This window comes from Urocampus carinirostris, chromosome 13 (assembly GCF_059441175.1).
Source record: "Urocampus carinirostris isolate Australia breed hairy pipefish chromosome 13, RoL_Ucar_1.0, whole genome shotgun sequence".
Classification (NCBI taxonomy): domain Eukaryota; kingdom Metazoa; phylum Chordata; class Actinopteri; order Syngnathiformes; family Syngnathidae; genus Urocampus; species Urocampus carinirostris.
Window position 1 is genome coordinate 15,666,006 of NC_142361.1, and position 20,194 is coordinate 15,686,199.

The 20,194-nt window shown below is 40.9% G+C and overlaps 2 protein-coding genes across 5 annotated transcripts in view; one reads left to right on the forward strand and one right to left on the reverse strand.

The window, feature by feature from the left end:
- Positions 1–20,194, reverse strand: part of sdccag8 (SHH signaling and ciliogenesis regulator sdccag8) — a 98,960-nt gene that overhangs the window by 59,507 nt on the left and 19,259 nt on the right. The window lies entirely within an intron of this gene.
- On the forward strand, positions 6,457–12,126 carry aicda (activation induced cytidine deaminase). Its single transcript, XM_088351171.1, has 6 exons — positions 6,457–6,617; positions 7,056–7,155; positions 7,307–7,457; positions 7,559–7,844; positions 7,925–8,040; positions 10,486–12,126. The coding sequence occupies exons 2-6, from the start codon at positions 7,142–7,144 to the stop codon at positions 10,555–10,557; spliced, it is 639 nt and encodes a 212-aa protein (XP_088207297.1). The 5' UTR covers positions 6,457–6,617; positions 7,056–7,141; the 3' UTR covers positions 10,558–12,126.

Sequence of the window (20,194 nt, forward strand, 5' to 3'; positions counted from 1 at the left end):
GCCAGCAAAGAGCCTCTCATTTGTGGGCTGGAGGGTAACAGTGAGCTGGATTCATGTGAAAGCCGTAATGCAGGCTCACAAACACACATGCATAAACAAACTGATTCTGCAGGCAGGCCAAAGGCCAGAGACGGGATGTTTGTGACTGAGCGACCAGGTGCAATGGCTGCTGGGTAAAGAGAGCATCAGGGGGAAAACTAAGCAAGACCGCCAGAAGTAGGCACTATTCAAGCTGTCGGCCATTAGATAAGGAGGGAGCGGCAGGGAGGCCCAGCTCCGCCCGACCCAGAGTTTGCGGCGCCCCGCTGTCCCGCGCAAGCAGCGCCAAATGCCGCTTTATGAAAGGAGCTGCAAAAATTGGAGTCAGATGGCTGACTTGGAGGAGACACTTGCTCAGTGGACCCATATTGGTGCAAAGACCGACAAACACAATGGCGCTTTACAAATACGTCGCGCAAAGTCACGCCAGCATGCGGCTACTTTCTGCAAGAACCCGAGCATTCACAATTTCACACTCATGCCATTGTTCGTCAAAGTACCAAAGAACAAAATGTGGTACTCAATCTGGGCAGCCACCTTGCAACTTTCATAAATTCTAATGCGTTTGACACATGCAACATTACGGATGTGCTAAATCAGTGTTTTTCGACCAGTGTCCTAGGGCACACCAGTGTGCAGTGAAACACAGGTTGGTTGGTTGGTTGGTTGGATTCCTTAACCACTACAGTCAGATGTTTTGACCCAGTCTCAAACCGGGGACCTTTCGCGTGTTAAGCGGATGTGCTGACCACTGCACTACGGTTTGCAAAGGACCTTGTCTGATCTTATCTATGGGAAAAAAAGCATGTCGTCGGTCAATATCGTTGCTTTTTTTCAAGTGATCAGCCCCGTAACTGTAACATTCATCTATATCAGTAGGCGGCAGCAAATTACCGTAATTTTTGCACTATTAACTTGTATACTTATGTATCGTACATACCTTTTTGTGGATTTTTTCATTTATTTATAAGGCACCCCAGATATTAGGGCGCATTAAATTAAAACTACTGTGATGGCTAAGCTTGTATCAAAAAACACCAGAAAATAATGGAAACGTATTTTAAACAACTTAAACTATCATTATGATTTATTGTTTTACCACTTTTTTGGGTGTGACATGTAGCTCAGATAATCTCATCCCATCTCATTAGCCGTACCGCTTATCCTCATTAGGGTCGCGGGGGGGGCTGGAGCCCATCCCAGCCATCTCCGGGCAGTGGGCAGGGGACACCCTGAACTGGTTGCCAGCCAATCGCAGGGCAGCTCAGAAAATACGAAACAATATTATTTTGTCTTTGTATAGTAATTATTTGCCCATGAGGTAGTATAAAGAACAATCAATAATTAATAAGATTATACTGCAAAACAAAAAAATGAAATAATATAAATGATAATGTTGTACATAACTATACAAATTTTGATTTCAAGTTTCTTATTTTGCAAAAATAAAGTAATTTTTTTTTTAAACGTAGTCGAAAACAATTTCTTCCAAGTGATAATAAACAAGTTATACAGTCAATTCAGGCAACATGATAGTATAGGCTTAAAAAAAACAACTGGTGCCCTGAATTAATTTAGAACATTTTTCGACAGATAGATAGATAGATAGATAGATAGATAGATAGATAGATAGATAGATAGATAGATAGATAGATAGATAGATAGATAGATAGATAGATACTTTATTCATCCCCGAGGGGAAAGTCACATGGTGTGAGTTGAGTTTTTTTTAATGAAAAAAAGTTGAGGAAAAACTGTGCTGAAAAGGTATTGATTCGAAATTGATTGGAAGTACCAAACCCCCATGTATCATATATGCAGTAAAATAAATTCTTCAGCCTACCCACACCCAACCCCTCGGACTTAAATAACAGGGCCATCATCCGAGTGCCAAACACAATAGTACAGGATATCACTCACCCACTACACCAATAGTTAATCCACTTCTGTCAGGGCTCATATTCAGAACAATAAGATTTAGGAGGGCCGCCTCAGAAAAGCCTGATCCCCTCTGCCATTACCTTTCTAAACAACAGGCCTTGCTGACGCATACAATCAGTCTGCCTTCATTGTCCCACAGTCATGCATGTTTGTCATTCTGCCGTTTCTTTTGTGTGTGTAATGGGATGTAATGTCTGTTGTTTTCCCCAGTGGAAGTGAATTTCCTAATGGGCCAAATAAATTGAATCTAAATCTCAAATGATCTAAAAACATCAATATAATCAGGCTGAATCTTGTAATAGTAGCTGTCATTTAGAAACTAAACTTTTTAAGAATGAAGAGGTCTTGAAACAGACATTGTTATGTTTACTTTACTAGCATTTCAACTCATTTTAATAGAATTCATTAGTTATGATTCAGAGAAAAAACTGTGTCGACACTACTGTGCACGTTACTATGCTTCTCTGCATCACTCACACTTACATCACCTACATTAAATTATTTTTGAAAGACGTAAAATTAGAGTCAGGGATCGTCACTGTCTTATTTTAGCTGTGGATTATTTCTTGTAATCCAAATAATGACACATATGATAATGAATCATTCCAGGTGGCAGATTCCAACAGACGGGGCTACGTATGACGGACAGTGTCGATTTTGACTGCATGAATATTCATCGGTTTTGATGCAAACATCGGCCGCAGCGGACTTGTGCAACTCGCTCTACCGAACGCAGAAAGAGAATATGACGGCAAGAGAGGGAAGAGAGCACGTCAAATGAAAAAGACATATTGAACATCATTTATTGACGCCATGTGTGACAAATTGCTTTGTGTTTGGTTTTTAGCACGCCTCCAGGTTGCGCCGACATATGACACGCAGAGGCGGGCGAGCAGCCTGATGTAGCCCGCAGAACCCCTTCATCTGTCTTTCTCCCTTCCTCTTTTTATCTCCATATCTCCATCCTTCATTCCATCCCTAAGCCTCCTCCAGCCCCTCCCACCATTTTTTCCTGCAACTAAACTGGCTGTGTCTCTCTCCATCTGCTGGTTCTTCCTTCAGCGACCGAGCACCTGTTCACACCTCCTCTCCTGTTGGCCACCTCTTCCTTTATCTCTCCATCCATCCCTCGCTCCCTCCTTCACTCACCGCAGAGCTGCCAGGCTCGTCCCTGGCGCGGCTTGGCGCGCTGTCATTTGATCCATCTGTCGGAGAGTCAACTTTGTTTACGGGCGGCGGCCCGAGCCCCTTTTCTTCGTCAAGGATGAGCACAACAACCTCCCCCCAAGCCCCCTTCAACCCTTTATCCACCTTCCCGCTATCCTATATCCGAATGCAGAGAGCTCTATGGAGGGTTTGTACACTTTTTTCATGGTCAAATTCAAGCACTTTTTAAGGACTTTTATAGTCAATCTTCCAATTTCTCCAGTAGCAGTAAAAGAAACAATTATGTTATTGCAGAGCAACAAATATATCTGCAATTTACATATGCAGTTTTTAATCTCGCTTTTGCATTCATCAAGACATATGATTTTTAAGATCTTGAGTAAATCGCGAATATATATGTTTTTAAGATAAATCTCTCTCAATATAGGTTTTGGGTAAAAATTAGATATTTATAATCCATCCATCCAGTTTCTGCACCGCTTATACTTAGTAAGGTCACAAGACATATGTAATCTTTGGACTAATACACATTTCATAGTGCCCCGTTTAAGTATAGCACGCACCTGTCCTCTTGGGCACGACCTGTAGTGGGCGATGACGCTTCATAGTTTAATGCCGTACAAACTAATGCCAGCTGCAGTTAATCACAAGGGAAGAACAAATGCAATGGAAAAGCAAGCCATCAGAGAGCATTGTCGGCGTCATTTTCAGGCAGACTTGTTTAGAAAATTGGCAACAATTTCAGGTATTTACAAACAATTCACCCAAATTAAGGCATATCATGATTTTCTTTCTTTTTATTTATTTTTTAATTAATTCATTTTCTGTTTTTCCAGTATTTTTGCAGCACATTCTGATCCCTTTACCTTGTTAACTTTGTAGTGTTTGACTTGCATGCCAAATATTGTTTGTAATGACGCATCATTCAATAAAAAATGTTTTAAAAGATGTAAAAAAAAACTTTTATATAAACGGTTTTGAGGCATCCTCTGCAGGACCAAAGTGGTACTACAACTCTCAACTTCACAACAAAGTTCCATGCACTCTTATTTGCATTATTTTATTGTTCTTAGTGGTTCATAAATGGTGTATGACAAATCAATGATAGAATTAGTTGCCAGCGCTTTTAATAACACATTTGATAACTTTTATTGAATCGTTATTGCAGCCCTATTGTGCAAAACAACAATCTGCATTCTTTGCTCACACTTTTGAGAGATCCTTGCACACTGCTCTACGTGATGGCAGGGGTGAAACACGTGGAGGACAAATTGGGGGTGTTGGAGGGGCTGCATTGCTTGTGGGCCGAGCAGCAGAAGCGCCCCTATGTAGGGCAGCATCCCGGGGCACACTTGGCCACTCATAGAACAGTTGTCGCCGACAGATTTGCCTCCATCTTGCCTGAGGTCTAACAGTCAGGGATCCATCTATCCTGTTTAATCTCGCAAAGGACATTTAGATTATGGATGGGTATGTTTGATGATCACGGCACAGTGTGAAAGGGAAGATTTTCTACTGCCGGGTAGATCAAAGGCACGTATAGTAGAACTTTTAGTCCATATCTGAGGGGAATTTGTCAAATAAATTGAATGTGATTGATCCACTCAGATTCAAATTTATTCCAAAGACATTGAATTAATTGCAGCTTGGCCGTTCTTGGTTTCAAGTGTTTGCCTCCCATTAGACTAGTGGTTCTTAACTTGTCCAACCTGAGGACCCACCAACCCTAATGACAAGCTCAGACACAAAATTTAAGAAAAAGAAAAATAGAATGAAATTATTGTGCCGTTTGTAGCAGAGATAGTAGAATATGTTCAGCTTTGGGAAAAAAAGACCAGCATAAACATAACTACTACAAGTACCATGTATATATACTCTCATTCAAGACTACATGGCATAAAAGAAACCCCCGTAAACTGCTTTAAGATAGCCACACACAAAAACAGGTTTGTATCCAAAATATAAAATAATCGTGTACCTTCTTAGACTCAATTGTTGTTGTCAAAGTTTTTCACTTTCTTTCCTTTATCGCTAACTTTCTTTGGTCCCATTACTATGGGCAGAAAAATAAAATAAAAACAACAAAATCACAATACAATGAGATGTGGTCCCTCTAAAACACGATTGGGACGGCACCAATTAGCCAAACAGGAATAAGAGATCGCGCAGGGCATTATCTCCATCTACTGTGTAATTGACCCCCAATTTTTTTTCTTCTTCTTCGTATAGTATATTATTATGCAAGAACAAAGGCTCACTACCAACTGAAAACAGGTCTGCAACCCACTTCTGGGTGCTGACCCACCAGGTGAGAAACACTGCATTAGAGTACTGGGCTGGACTCATCGAGACACGCGACAAGGCATGATTAGGGCTAAAATAGCCACGGATTGTCTGCAAAATTTAACCATTGAAGCTCCGAAATTTTAAACTACAAATGTTATTCTTCTTTTGGAATGCAGTTTTTAAATTAAGGTAAATTTGAAAAAGTAGAAACAAAGTGAAATGTATTGTGTTGAGGAAAAAGTTCTAGTTCAGCCCCCGGACCAGTAAGACTGTCCGGCACACGCATCACTCGCTTTTTACCACATTTGCTTCTCCTCATAAGGGGGAGCAAGAGGAAATAATTGTTCCGTTTTCAGAAAAGCCTGTCAGTCGTCTCCTAACGGCCATAGCCTTAGCTAAAGTTATGATTTATCCAGATAGGTATTGATTACTCCACAGTTCAAAAAAAGGTTGACTTTACTCAAAGGTATTTAAAGCCTACTTTTTAGCTTTTCTTTTGTTATCCTTCTAATTTGCCCATTATAAACTTCACTCTTTTCCTTTAGTAGCTCCTCCTATCACTACTCCACCGGTGTGGAATGAATGTATTTAAATGAGCGTAACCTCAAAAAGCAAAAGCAAACGTGAAATGTATCGATTCCAGTTAATTTCCTGAAATTTCCGTTTATTTGAAATCAGCCCATACACAAGTAGGCCTGGCCAGTAAAAGATTCAATCATTTCCTGCCCCTTTTCGCTCCTCATAAGGCAGAATGAGAAGAACACAGTTTTGTTTTTAGAAAACATATGCCTTAGAGAAAATATGAATTCTTGGACATAGATAACTTATTCACTCCATCGGTCCATCCAAATAGGACAACTTGAAATGAGCGTAACCCAAAAAGCAGAAACAAAAGTGAAACGTATTGTATGATGAAAAGATTCCAGTGAACTTCCTGGAATTTCATTTATTTGCAATCAGCCCACGCACCAGTAGGACTGGCCAACAAAAAAAAAACTTTTTTCCTGCCCCTTTTTGCTCCCCCTCCCGAGGCAGAACGAGAAGAACACAGTTTCGTTTTTAGAAAAGCCAGTCAGCAGTTGTTTTTTTTCCCCTAATGCACAAAAGCCTCACTAAATATTCTTGGACACGGAATATTTGATAACTTGACTGTTCCACCCCAAAAAGGATTATTTTACTCAAAGGTATTTTAAACACTACTTTGTGTCTTTCTTTTCTTTTCCTTCTAATCTTCCCAGCACACGCTTCACTCCTTTCCTTTAACATTTACTCCTCCTCGTACACCGATAATACTGCCTTTCGAGTCTAAACTTCAACAACATTTCTATTTTACAGCACAGTCATAAGATTATACTTACATAATTTTTCATGACCAAGGTCCCAAACAACACTCTCCTCACTCATTGTAAACCCACATTTTTGGCTGAATTTAAGTAACATTTGCTAAGGGATGGCAAAAAAAGCAAACAAAGTGAAATTGGTCAAAAAAGATAACGGCTGAACTCAGGTCTCATAATATGTGCTTAATGAAGTCAAAACACATAAGGGTGTGACTGGGGAAAACATAGAAGAAATGAGCACCCACTGGAAAATATCTATTTAACTATATGCTGGGATTTCAGAATATAAGACAATGCTGATGGCTGAGCAAATGTCAGAAGTTGGCAGTCACAGGAGACCTTGAAATGCTTTGAGCATTTTTGGCAAAATGGAAAAAAATCGGTAAGTCTGTGAGTGTGTTTGTGGGTGTGTGTGTGTGTGTGTATGTGTGTGCTTGTGTGTGTGTTAATTTCTGTCAAAGTATGAAAAAGACTGTAATACAGTATATTGAACAATATCTAATAGTGATGATTATTTTTGACACTTTCTTCAGTCTTACAGGTGAAGAATTTCGGTGGGAATATGAAAATCTAATATTTGCAAAAGGGCGCAAAGACACACTCTTGTGCTATGAGTTGAAAAGGGAATCAGTAGACCCAGTTTTTAAACAACTAAGCAACAAACCTGGTGAAAAGCATGCAGAGGTGACTATGCAAAAAAAAAAAAAAAAAAAAACATGAAGGCCAGTCTCAATGAGTCCTTTAAAATTAAAATATATACATGTTTTGCCCTCTGTTTCGTTTAGGTGCTGTTCTTGGAAGAATTGGAAAAAGATCCAGAACTAAAGACTCAACTCACTATGGTTAAATTGTACATGTCTTGGTCCCCCTGTCATGAATGCTCTGAGAAGTTGATTAAGTTCTGCAAGGAAAATGGAACAATAAAGCTTCGGATCTTTGCTTCACGCCTTTACTACACAAGCCTGAAGCACAGCAGGAGGGAAGACTTGGAGAAAGTGTTGATAACTCGTGAAAGACTGAAAAATCTTAATGGGCAACCAAATGCGCGCATTAAAATCATGACTAAAAAAGGTTGTTATACGGAACTGAACCGACAACTGACTTATAGGTATCGATCACCATTTTTTCCTTGTCTTTTTCCCCCATCATAGTGTTTGAATACTGCTGGGAACACTTTGCAGATAAAGAAAAGGCATTCAGACCTTGGGAGGAGCTTGAAAACAACAAAAAATATTATAAATCGGAACTCAAAAAGATCTTCCAACAGGTGACTTATATTCAATCTATTCTAGTAAAATGGATGTTAAAGTGCAAAGTATAATGGTTGACAAATACTTATAAACCCCATTAAATAGTACTTGAAAATTGTGAAATACATAATATTATTTTACAAATAGGCCAGGAGAGTGGTGGTTGCTTTCAGTTTCTTTAACAGTTCATGAAGTAATCAATGTTGCTAACTATTTAAGTATAAAAGCTGAATGTCAAATATTGATTCATTGACTGTCCATCCATCGTGGAGGCAGCAGCTTCATTAGGTAAGCCTAGAACTTCTTATCCCCAACCAATTCATCCAGCCTGGCCGACGGAAACCCCAGACAATCCCAGGCCAGCGAAGAGACATAGTCTCTCCAGCGAGTTCAGTGACATCCCCAGACCCTCTTGCCAGTGGGCCCTCCCAATGTGGAGGAGCAGTGGCTCTACACTAAGTCCCTCTCGGTTGACCGAGCTTCTTACCTTACCTCTAAGGGAAAACCAAGCCAACCTGCAGGGGAACCTCATTTCAGCCGCTTGTATCCGGAATCTTGTTCTTTCGGTCATGACCTAAAATTCATGACTACAGGTAAGGGTAAGAACATTGATCGACCAGTAAATCGAGAGATTTGTTTTTAGGCCTAGCTCTGTCACCACGAAGAACGCGTACAGGGTCCGCATGACGGCAGATGCTGTATTGATTCCGTCTTTCCATCTCCCGTTCAATCCCACCCACGCTCCTGAACATAACCCCAAAATACTTAAACTCCTCCAATTGGGGCAGGATCCAATCTTCAACTCAGAATGAACATACCACCCTTTTCCGGCTGAGAACCATGTGCTCGCATTTGGAAATGCTGATCTTCATCCCGGTCGCTTCACTCTCGGCTGCGAATCGCTTCAGTGAGAGCTGAAGATAACGGCTTGAGAAAGCCAACAGCAGCACATAATCTGCAAGAAGCAGAGATGCCGTGCTAAAACTTCTAAACCTTCCTCATCAAGGCTACGCCTAGAAATTTTGTCCATGAAAGTTATGGACAGAATCAGTGACAAAGGGCAGCCCTGGCAGAGTCTGACTCCCACTCAAAAAACGACTTACTGCCGGCAATGTGGACCAAACTCTGGTACCGACTGTGTGGTACCCCATACATCCTAAGCATCCCCCACGGGGCTCCCCGAGGAACACAGTCGAATGCCTTCTCCAAGTCCACAAAACACATGTAGACCAGTTAGGCAAATTGTGAGGCAGACGTGCTACCCAGTTAGCCATCATTTCGCCTGAAATCAGAATCTTATAATGTCAATTTCCAGTCCTCTCAAGAGGGGTTGGATTCTCTTCCACTCTGGAGTTCCCCGAGGCTAGGGGCTCAACGCAGGTGTGGGCATATTAGTTGCTCCACAGCTCAGCGCCTGTACATTGGGGTTCACCATGATAGCCGAGAAGGTAGACTCTCTCCGTCTTCGGGTGTCGGAAAGGGTCCTGACTGTTGTTTGTTCACAGCATCTCAGAGTACCCAGGTTTCTTAGAGTCCTCGAAGGGTGTGCTTGAGATCGCGCCCCCTGGGTACTCCACTGTACTGCTGGGAGACTTAAACGCTCACATGGGCAATAACAGTGAGACCGGGTGTGGCGTGATTGGGAGGAACGGCCCAGAGTAGCGTTTTGTTATAGGACTTTTGTGCCCATCACGGCTTGTCCATAACGAACACCATGTTCAAACATAAGGGTGTCCATATGTGCACCCGGCACCAAGACACTCTAGGCCGCAGTTTGATGATCGAATTTGTACTCGTTTCATTAGACCTGCGGTCGCATGTTTTAGTCACTCGGGTGGAGAGGGGAGTTGAACTGTCGACTGATCACCGCCTACCTGGTGGTGTGTTGGCTCCAATGGTGGAGGAAGATGACCCGGCAGACCCAAGCGTGTTGTGAGCGTCTGTTGGAAACGAATTGCAGAATCTCCTGTCAGAAAGAGTTTCAATTCACACCTTTGGCAGAACTTCGCCAATGTAGAGAGGGTGGCGGGGACGTTATGTCCCAGTGGACCATGTTCTGTGCCCCTCTATTGTCGAGGCCGCTGATCGGAGCTGTGGCCCTAAGGTAGTCGATGCCTGCTGCGGCGGCAACCCTCAGACCCGTTGCCGGTCACCACCGGTAAGGGATGCCGTCAAGCTAAAGCAGGGGTCTCATTGGGCCCTCATGGCCTGTGGGACTCTGGAAGCAGCTGGCAGATATCAAGAAAGGAGGCCGGAGAGTGTATTCCAATTACACGGGAATCACACTTCTCAGCCTCCCTGGTAAGGTCTATTCGGCGGTACTGGAATTTGAATTACGGAGCAGTGTGGTTTTGGCCCAGGCCATGAAGCAGTGTATAGGCTCTACACACTTTGCAGGGTTCTAGAGGGTGCATGGGAGTTTGCCTATCCGATTTGTTGACTTATTGGTATCAATCTTGCAGGCCCCGCCAGTCCCTGTCAACGCGGCAGAGGCTGAAGATCTTGCAGAAGGGATACAGAATCTTCAACTCTAAGCACCGTGAAGCCCCTAAGACAAATAATTTAAGAAGTTCATCGATGACGTCATTTTCAGACGATCTCTCCGTTTGCCCTTGAAGTACCCTTGGTAGATAAGTATCAAAATATCTAAATATTTTTAAATTGCATTGGTCATCCCTTCCAAGCTTTGTTTGGAAACTGTATTATCCTGACACAATAGAGGAATGACGACTTAAGGTCTGCCTAACCTAAAGCAAGGTAAAAACTAGATGTTCCTCCAGTTTTGGACTCATTGATACACTCTTAGTAAGTATTTTACTTTATGCATGTAGTTGTTTTGCTTTTTTTAATCAAGGCTAGGAGTAGGAATAGGCAATTTGGCAAAATTGACAATGTCTCATCTCATCTCATTAGCCGTACCGCTTATCCTCATTAGGGTTGCGGGGGGGCTGGAGCCCATCCCAGCCATCTTCGGGCAGTGGGCAGGGGACACCCTGAACTGGTTGCCAGCCAATCGCAGGGCACACGGGGACAGAGAACTCATTCGCTCATTCACACCTAGGGACAATTAGGACCGGCCAATTCACCTGAAATGCATGTTTTTTGGAATGTGGGAGGAAACCGGAGTGCCCGGAGGAAACCCACGCAAGCACGGGGAGAACATACAAACTCCGCACAGAAAGTCTGGAGCTGGATTTGAACCCACGACAGGTTCCCATGACATGAACTGTGCCGCACAAGCGCTAACCACTGCGCCGCCGTGCCGCCCAAAATTGACAATGTAAGATTGTTATTTGAGGCGACACAATGGCTAAATGCACGTCTGTCTCACAATTAAGAGATTCTGGTTTTAATTCCAGCTAAGAGCCTCCCTGCGTGGTGTTTGCATGTTGTCCTCGTGCATGAGTGGGTTTTTTAATGGAAAGTGGATGCACCTTACATGTAACTTCTAATGAGTTTCTTCTGCCTTTGAGGCAAGTGTGCTAAACATGATTTATCTGCTTGAGCACCGTTAGAAAACACAACCTGATTTTTTTTGCGTGTGTCGTGTTGACATAAATCACAGGAATTAAATGTTACAACAAATCACTTTACAAGAAGACAAGTTCAGAACAGTTTGTGTTAAGACTAGAGAATTATAATGATTCAATGTTTGCACTCAAATATGTAGTTAAGGTTCTTATTTTTTGTGATTTTTTTTTTTTACCTGTTATTGATTGAATTTCCTAATATAGTTGTTTTTTAAATTTAAGGACTTATTTTGTGTAAAAATGCAGCCCAACTTTAGCCAGATGCAATCTTTGCTGGCTCCCAAGAAAACAGAGAGTGCAACCCGTGCTTTACAAGATACCAAATTATTACAATTTTGCAAATAAGCTTAGAATGATAAAATTGTAATTGTGATTTAATCTTTTTGAAAATTGTGAGATATTATTCCCATATAATGCACTACTACCCTGGAGAATGTTAATAAAGACAATAGTATTATATTGTTGATTTCTACTTAAATGTGGCTATAATCGAATGCTGTCACCTGTCGTTATAAGAAGCCCTTGCAAAATCTTGTGATTGAGAGCTATGCAAATAAATTTGACTTGAATGCATTGTAGTATTTTGATTTACTGTATTTTTCGCACAATGAGGCGCATAGAATTATAAGGAGCACCCCCCAAAAAAGTGTTTTTTTTTTTAAATATATTTTTCATACATAAGGCTGAACTGTTATGGTGCATGAAATTGAGACTACAGTTAGAGCTATTGAGTTTGTTCGGGTATATTTGTTGGGCTCTTTATACACTTACAGTATAGGTATATATTAGTGAAATGATTGATCAGTCGATAAGTGTAGCTGATTAAAATCGTAAAATATAGTTTGCAACAGAAAAAAAACCTGGGTCAGCCGGTAAGGGCACAGACACTATAACATGAGACCACCAGTGGTACAGATGGCATACGAAAAGGCAAAGAGTTCTCATTATCACACTATGTTTACAATGCCAGAACCACTTATTTGCATACTTTTGCATTCTGATGTTAAAAAAACTCTCCACTAATTATGCCTCAATTATGTTGGGGTTTAATATGTATACGTACATAAAAAACTTGTTTAGTGTTTTTTTAAGACTTTTTTCTCCCCGTTACTGTCTTTTGCAATGGTATTAGTATGGTATAAGTATAGAAGTGGCGAAACTATTCAATCTGTGAGAATGCAGAACAAAATGCACTTTGAAAATCTGTGTGTCTGGCACTGAGAGTAAAAGGAGTTGGAAAGTGATTTGACACTTGTGCTCATCGTTTTCTTTTGTTCTAGGATGAAAATGGTGAATTTAAGAAAAGGGTTGTTTCAAAAACAGGCCAAATACCAACCCAATTATTACACACTGAGGCTTTAAGTCTAAGCGCCTCACCGCCACGACCTATCGTTGAATCTTGTTGGGTACAATGTATTGCAAAAAGCGTCAGCAAAAATGATCAATCATTGCATACATACAGTAGTATAACTTAGAACCTTGTGTAGTAATGCACATATATAAAAACTGTATGCATTTCTAATTTCATCCAAAATATTTTGCCGTATATAAGGCGCATTTTCAAATATCTGGCCAATTTGGGGTTTCTAGGTGAGCCTTATAACCCAGAAAATAGGTTACATGTCAGTGGCCCTGTCGATGACGACAATGCTGTGCAATATTGTGCAAAAAAGGTGCTTACAAAAGCCTTATTTAGTAGAAATAACATAAAAAAAAATCATCAGTGTCAAAGACAATAAGTGAAGACAGGAAGAGCGAGTACACGGGGGTGCTCCAACAGCGAGGAAGCGAGAAGAACGTGGCAAGGCGTCATCACAAGGCCAACGGGCCCACCACTGTCAACATCATAGCAAAGACGCACACACACAGGGCTGGCCTGCTGCCCTCCCAGCTGCCCTATCCGTAACTGTCTGATTAGTTGTGCTAAGCAGCCCCTCCCCTGCCAACCACCTCGCCATCTGCTACCCGACAACATGGCTACCGACCAGACGAGCATGCACATGTAGGAGCGCAAAGTGAGGCCTACACCTGGTACGGCCAGGCTGCCGCCACATAGGAACGCACACACATAATTGTGTTTATGAGCGCTGTAGACACAGGTGACGCCCCAAGGTATGAACACTTAACACTCACAAAAAGAAAACATGCATACACGCACATTGCTGCACTCCACTCGAAGAGCTCTCCCAGCACATCGTATGTAAATGAGACAGTTTTCTACATTCAGAGGCCTCAAATTTACGTTTCGTACCAACAATTATAAAGTAGATTACAAAAGATAAACACTTTGCAGTTAGAGAGTTTCCAAAGTTGAGAGTCAAAAGCAGCAAAGGCTGTATATCAGCGGACTCAAGGACTATTCAAAGTAGAGGTAAGATTTTAAGTCCAAGCTCGAGTCCGTAACACGAGCCAAAGCCCTAGCCTGACCTCAATTTCGGCCGGGTCAGGCCTAAAATGTACATCACAATGTTTCGGTTGGGCTAGAGCGCTCCAAATGAGAGCCAACTGACCCAAAAAGACCTTTGCATTAGTCATTTGTTTGACCTCATTTGGAATTATTTCCCCTAAACGAGTGTAGTGGTTTGCATCTTGTGTGGTGGATCTACCTTTTTAAAATCAGTTAAGATGAAAACAAACAAAAGTGTGTTTGTTCACAATTCCGTCCTCCACTGTGAATTTGCTACCCGTCACGATTGGACAAGAGTCCCCCGCCGAGTTTGCTTTGCAGCAGTATTGTCAGGAACAGATCTTGGCCCCGTTCTGCTCAGAGGCTGCCTCTGGCGGGACGCAGCATCTGCTGCCTTCACCTTCCTCATTTACACTTCTCCGCCCTCTCATGCTCACCCGCCTCGCTCTCTCGTCTCGCCTCCGCAGACCTTGCTGCCGCGCCACTACAGATCAGGGGCAGGGGCGCATGGAGGGAGAGCAGCAGCAGCGCAACATGTTTAATGGAGTTTGGGGAAAGTTTTATACCGCCTTTCTGGGCACTTAAGGTCGAGGAAAAGCACAGGGAGCGACTGCATCACTTTAGTAGCGATGCTGCCCATGCAGCACCATCAAAATTAAGCTGTGCACGGCTGGTAATTGGTTGAGAAACAAGTGTGGCACATTACAGGAGAGATTTTAGCAGAATTGACATGCAAATGTAAAATACAGCAATGCTTCACTATAACACGTTAACTGAGAGCAGTTCAGCACATTCTGAACTGCTCCCAGCAGCTGCACATTCTGTATTAATAAAATTAGGCTGTACATGGTTAGATATGACTTGAGAATCAAGTATGGCACAACAGAAGTTGAGTTTTTTGCAACATTGACAAAGCATATAGGTATATTGCAAATGAAAAATAAAGCAATCCTCTATAACGCGGTTTACGTGTAACAGTTGCTTACAGATTTGCATCTTTCATTCTGTTCTCCAGTCTGATTGGCAAAATATCCCTCTTATTATTATTTCACAGAACAGTGGTTATTTTGACCAAAATAAAAATTAAAAACGTTCATACAATACTTTTATTTGTAAACAAATGCTTGAGCCTGTAAAAAAGGGTTTGTTCTTTGGTTTCAGTGTATAATAGTATTTAATTGAGAAAAAAAGTTTTCTACTTCATTAATTTTACCCGTCATGGTTTCTTTTTGGAACGTGTAACCCTTGCAAAAAAAATGGGATTTCTGTTTAGGTTAAAATAATAAAAACGTGATACGTTTTCAAACATTTTGCTAATTTTAAGTATCATATTTCTAACATTTTTAAGTATTTAACAAATATTTACTTGGGACTTATTTTAATATCTATTTAAATTATTTCTAGTTTTTTTCTTTTTTTTCTTACACAAAAAAGGTTCTTATCCAGCGGCGCAGAAAAGGGATGGGTGAATAAGTAGGATTATTTTTACATTTAAGATTTTTCATTTCATTTTAATTCTCAATTTTTCATTTAATGAGAAAACAAATTTTAGCCAATTTTGCTTATTTTTTATATTGATATTAAAAATAAGTAATTCAAGGCAAATAAGAGACAAACCATAGAACTGTCACTGAACGCTTTTGGCCAATTGAAAAATATATGTAAATTATTCATATTTTTCACAAAGTAATTGTTAATAACTGTGGTTATCATTTATTTGTTGATGAATAGATAAATAATTTCCAAGTTTTCATTCAAGAAATGGCCTGCTGTTTTTGGGGGGGTTGTTGTTTTATTTGTTATAATTTGAACTCTTCTAGTTGGTAAGGTTTGTACTGGCCTACAACACACTTGAGACTATGCTAAAACAAATATTGTTGTTTTTTTTTACCCTCATCCAGACAAACTTTTCATCTGAATTATTCTTCCCAAAAAGTCCCAATTGTTGGACAAAGTATCCAAAGAGCAAACTTGCAGATCTCTGTGCGAACATGCTCATGATTATGTATTCCCGATTTCACGGGAAAGATGGTCAACATTGCGGACATTGTCCAAAAAAAGAATCATGGGACGTACTTTGGAATCCTGCACATGCCTGCTGATGAGATGACCACGGGAGAGACAAAACGAAGCAAGGAGAGGAGCAGGAGGAGGAAGAGGAGGAGATACGGAAAATGAGAAAAGAAAGGAGCAAACAACCAATCCAAACTTTGCAAAGCCCTCTGCTGGGCTGGGGCTGCAAAGTGTGTGTGCGTAGATGTGAACAGAGTGACGGGGATTAGGACAGATCCTGTGCTGTCCAACTCACAGCTGGCTGATGATCCAATCCTGGAGCGCGCCAGCCGCCATGGGGCCCTCAATTGCGTGTGTGCATCTGCGTTTGTGCGCAGGCGCTATCCGATTGATGTGAATTTTCCACACAGACAGAAACCAACGCACATTTTTTTGTGAGTACGAATCAAGAAAGCGAAGAGAATCAAACGGGCGCTCAAACCTTTGATCGCTTCGTCACAAGGCAGCCAGAATGAAAGCATGAAGGCAATCAGAGAGATAATTTCCCTATATGTGAGGGGTCCAACAGGTGTCTGGCTGCTGTGGATCACACCTGGCTGACGGCAAGACGCATACCGGACAACTGCTACCAAACTTCTTCAGAAAGAAAAACATAGCTGTAATGGCAGGAGACATACGACTTCACCTAGGTTTTTTTTTAAGATTTGTATATAAATCGAATAAATATATATATATATATATATATATATATATATATATATATATATATATATATATATATTGGATAATCCCATAAACTACATGAGTTGAAAATGCTATTTTAGTTACACACTTTAAAAAATATATGTTCTTGATACATGCTTATACATAAAGGTTTTTATGACAGAAATGCTATCATAACCTTTGCCTTCTTCAAAATAAAAAATATACGATTACTGTACTTTCTCATAGTAATAAAAGCCCCTCCTAAATTAAAAAGACAATTTTAAGACGACGCAGAACTGAACAGCAATCAACATTGTGCTTGTGTGCAAACTCCTGAGGCAATTTTCAGCATTTTTGCCAAAACTAACTCAAACTGATAATATTTAAGGGCCTCTATTTAGTATTTAATTGCCTCATAGTGATTAAAAAAAATCAATATTGATTTAAATGATGAGCAAAATACAAAAACTATTATATAGACAAAAAGGCTGGGCAAAAAAAAAAGAGACGCATAAGGGTACCTATTGGTCGTTTGAGTCTAGGTAGTATGTATTGCTCCGTGTGCAGACATTTGCAGTGTTTTTTAAGTCTGTTTCACACAACATGTGCTTGGCTTTTCTTTGTAGCCCTCATTTTGGGGAAAACGTGTACTAAATGAATACTCTTGTTTTTTGATGAGTTACGGGGATTATGTAAAATGAAATAAGATTTTTAAGATATTCTCACGGCGACTCGATCACTCAGTAAGCCACAAGTCTAGCTGACAGCCTAGCTGTCAAGCTAGTGGTGAATGATTTTTTTTTCACCCATATTCAAAAATTAGGCTAATAGCAATAGGTCTTTGGATACGTTTTAGAAGTAGGTTGCATCGCTTAAGGTGTCTTTAAAAAGGTGAAAGTTAACAATGACCAACTAAGTTCAAAGAGCGCTTATGCTTCATTTTCCACCACAGAACACATGAGTTGTAGGAATGGGGAGTGGGGGCAACATCATGCTTGACCTCTTAAGGTTTTTTGGGGGGTTTATATTTGTTTTAGCACGAAAATGATGAAGGTAAGAAGAAGCCTGCTTTAACTACAGTACAAACGCCAACCAAACCCCAAGATAGATGAAAACAAATTATTGTTTATTTGAGCATGTCTAAAGAATGCACATACAGAACTTGCAATGATGACACAAATCAGGAACTGACAGCGGCAGAGAATAAAAAGTTCCAAATTCCATACAGTTCATCTAACGGTTTAGTTGCTACTGAGGGGATTTTCTTTTTTACTGTAGGTCAAATCATTGTCCCTGTATGTCTCAGGAAAATATTTGTTGCTACTGCAGACAGTAATGAGATAACGTCTTTTGCCAGTGCACTATATCACAAGTGGTTTTCAATGCTAATGAGCAAAATTGAATTGGAATGGCTGTCTCCTCGGCCAAGTCAACAGCTGTCCAACATCACAGCACGCATCTGCGCTGCCATAAAACTACATTACACACAAACACAATGATGTGACCGCTCGCGCCAATGGTTACCCGAGTCCAGCTCTATGTCTCTTTGTCATTTTGCACAACTGCTTACTAAACACACACAACCTCAAACTTAGACAGCTCACTATGCAGCCATTGTGAGTGTTAATGCTGGCCTGCTGACAGACAAAAGCCACTTAAACACAGATCAGAATGAACACACGCAGCACCACAGGATTTCTCGGTCACATCTGTGCCTATCTCAAACATCTCAGCTTGCAGGGCGATGTGGGGTGATGGCGCGCCCCAGGCAACTGGCACAGGGCGCTGAGGATGACGGCAGTGGCAGCGGGTCGCCAAGTGGCAAATGACAGGTGGGGGACAAGATGGACCAAATACAAAACGAGAGTCTTGCCAAAGAATGCTTAACACCAGCTTTTTCCAAACAAAGTACCGTATTTTCTGCACATAAGGCACAGCGGATTATAAAGCGACCCCCCAAAAATAGCCTACTGGCGTATATTTTTTAAATACCGTAAAATTCAGGCTACTCCTAATGGTAAGACCTTCTTGTAATCCGTTCATCTCGCCACATTCTTTCTGTTTACAAATACACAGACTTGTAAAATTATTTCCAATATGGCAGTTAGCCCTCCCCTTTTGAGTGACAACTTTGGGTCTGTTCATACTAGATTTATTCATGCACAAAGTGAGAAATTACATTAAACTTGCATCTTCCTCAACACGTATATTTCACCTGTCTCACTATTACCTTTACTGCTCGGGTGCCCCTGGCAGCCATTTGAAAAAAATGCATAAATTAGCCGCATCATTGCATAAGCTGCAAGGCTGAAAGCTTGAGAACAAAAGTCTCCCCGGGGTTGTCTCTGTGTTCTATTAAAATTGGTTTGATGATCTGAAACTTTTGCGTGTGAAAAATATGCAAAAAACACAGAATTCAGGAACAAAAACTTTTTCAGGGCACTGTATAACAACTAAGGGTGGGAAATATGTTAAAGAGTTGCGCAGCTGCAACCCAGATTAGCGCCTACCTTCACTACAACAACTTCCACAATCAAAGGCTAAATAAAGTAACAAAAATGCCTGTTAACATTAGCACATGGTTTCTAGCACTACGGACAACCCTCATATGCCCCAACATCAGCACCAGTCTGGTGGGAAGGCATAAAAACCAGTCAAACTTAACATTTTTTATTTGTCAGGTAGTGATGAAAGCTTTCAAATTCGGTTCAGCTCCTGCCTATAAAGAAGCTGGACTGCTTTTTTTATTCACGGCTGCCATCTCCTGGCTTGTGTCATAGCAGTTTCAGTCAAGCTCCTCATGTTGCGCATGCAATACTTTTCTTACACTTACATTTCTTACACTAAATCTATAGCACCCTAGTCATCCTGGAAGGGGGATTACCACTTGTGAGGCCCCTTCTCAAGGTTTCTTTATTTCCTCATGCAAAGGTTCTGAGTTTTTCCTTGCCCACATGTTGGTTTAAGATCAGCCGATGGTGTAATTGTAAATTGTGCTGTCCTTTGAGACATTTTTGTTAAGCGCAACACTGGACTTGACACGCTCTCGAATAAACTCTCCTTTTTTTTCATCTTTTTTGGGGTTTGGGTTGGCGTTTGGACTGTAATTTAAAAATGTTCTTACATTCACCATGTTTATGCTGCAAAAACAAATAGAAACAAAAAACGCAGGGACAAGCATGATGTCCCTCTACAACCCTGTACACCTAATTCCTCCCTACTTAATGTGTTTCATTACGAAAAGCTTTGCTAAAAGTAAGATAAAAGCAGATAGGTACGGTGGGGTGAAAATTATCAGGGCCCTTTGAACTCAGTTGGGCATTGCTAGCATATATTTAATAAAGAAAATATTCCACTTTCAAATCAAATGACGCACTCTACCTTTAAAACCGTGATGGCAAAAAAAAAAGGCAACTGTTACTCATTAAAAATTGGGTTTTAAAAAGTGAATAAAAAAACAAACCCTACATTGAATTCAAACAGTTATTATTAAAGCAGAAAAGAAAGTCATTCACA

Bases quoted from the DNA above. Each gene is read 5' to 3' on its own strand.
- aicda (XM_088351171.1), top strand. The intron at 7,458-7,558 runs GTGACTATGCAA...TGTTTCGTTTAG, and splicing joins CTGGTGAAAAGCATGCAGAG to GTGCTGTTCTTGGAAGAATT. The intron at 7,845-7,924 runs GTTGTTATACGG...CCCCCATCATAG, and splicing joins TAAAATCATGACTAAAAAAG to TGTTTGAATACTGCTGGGAA.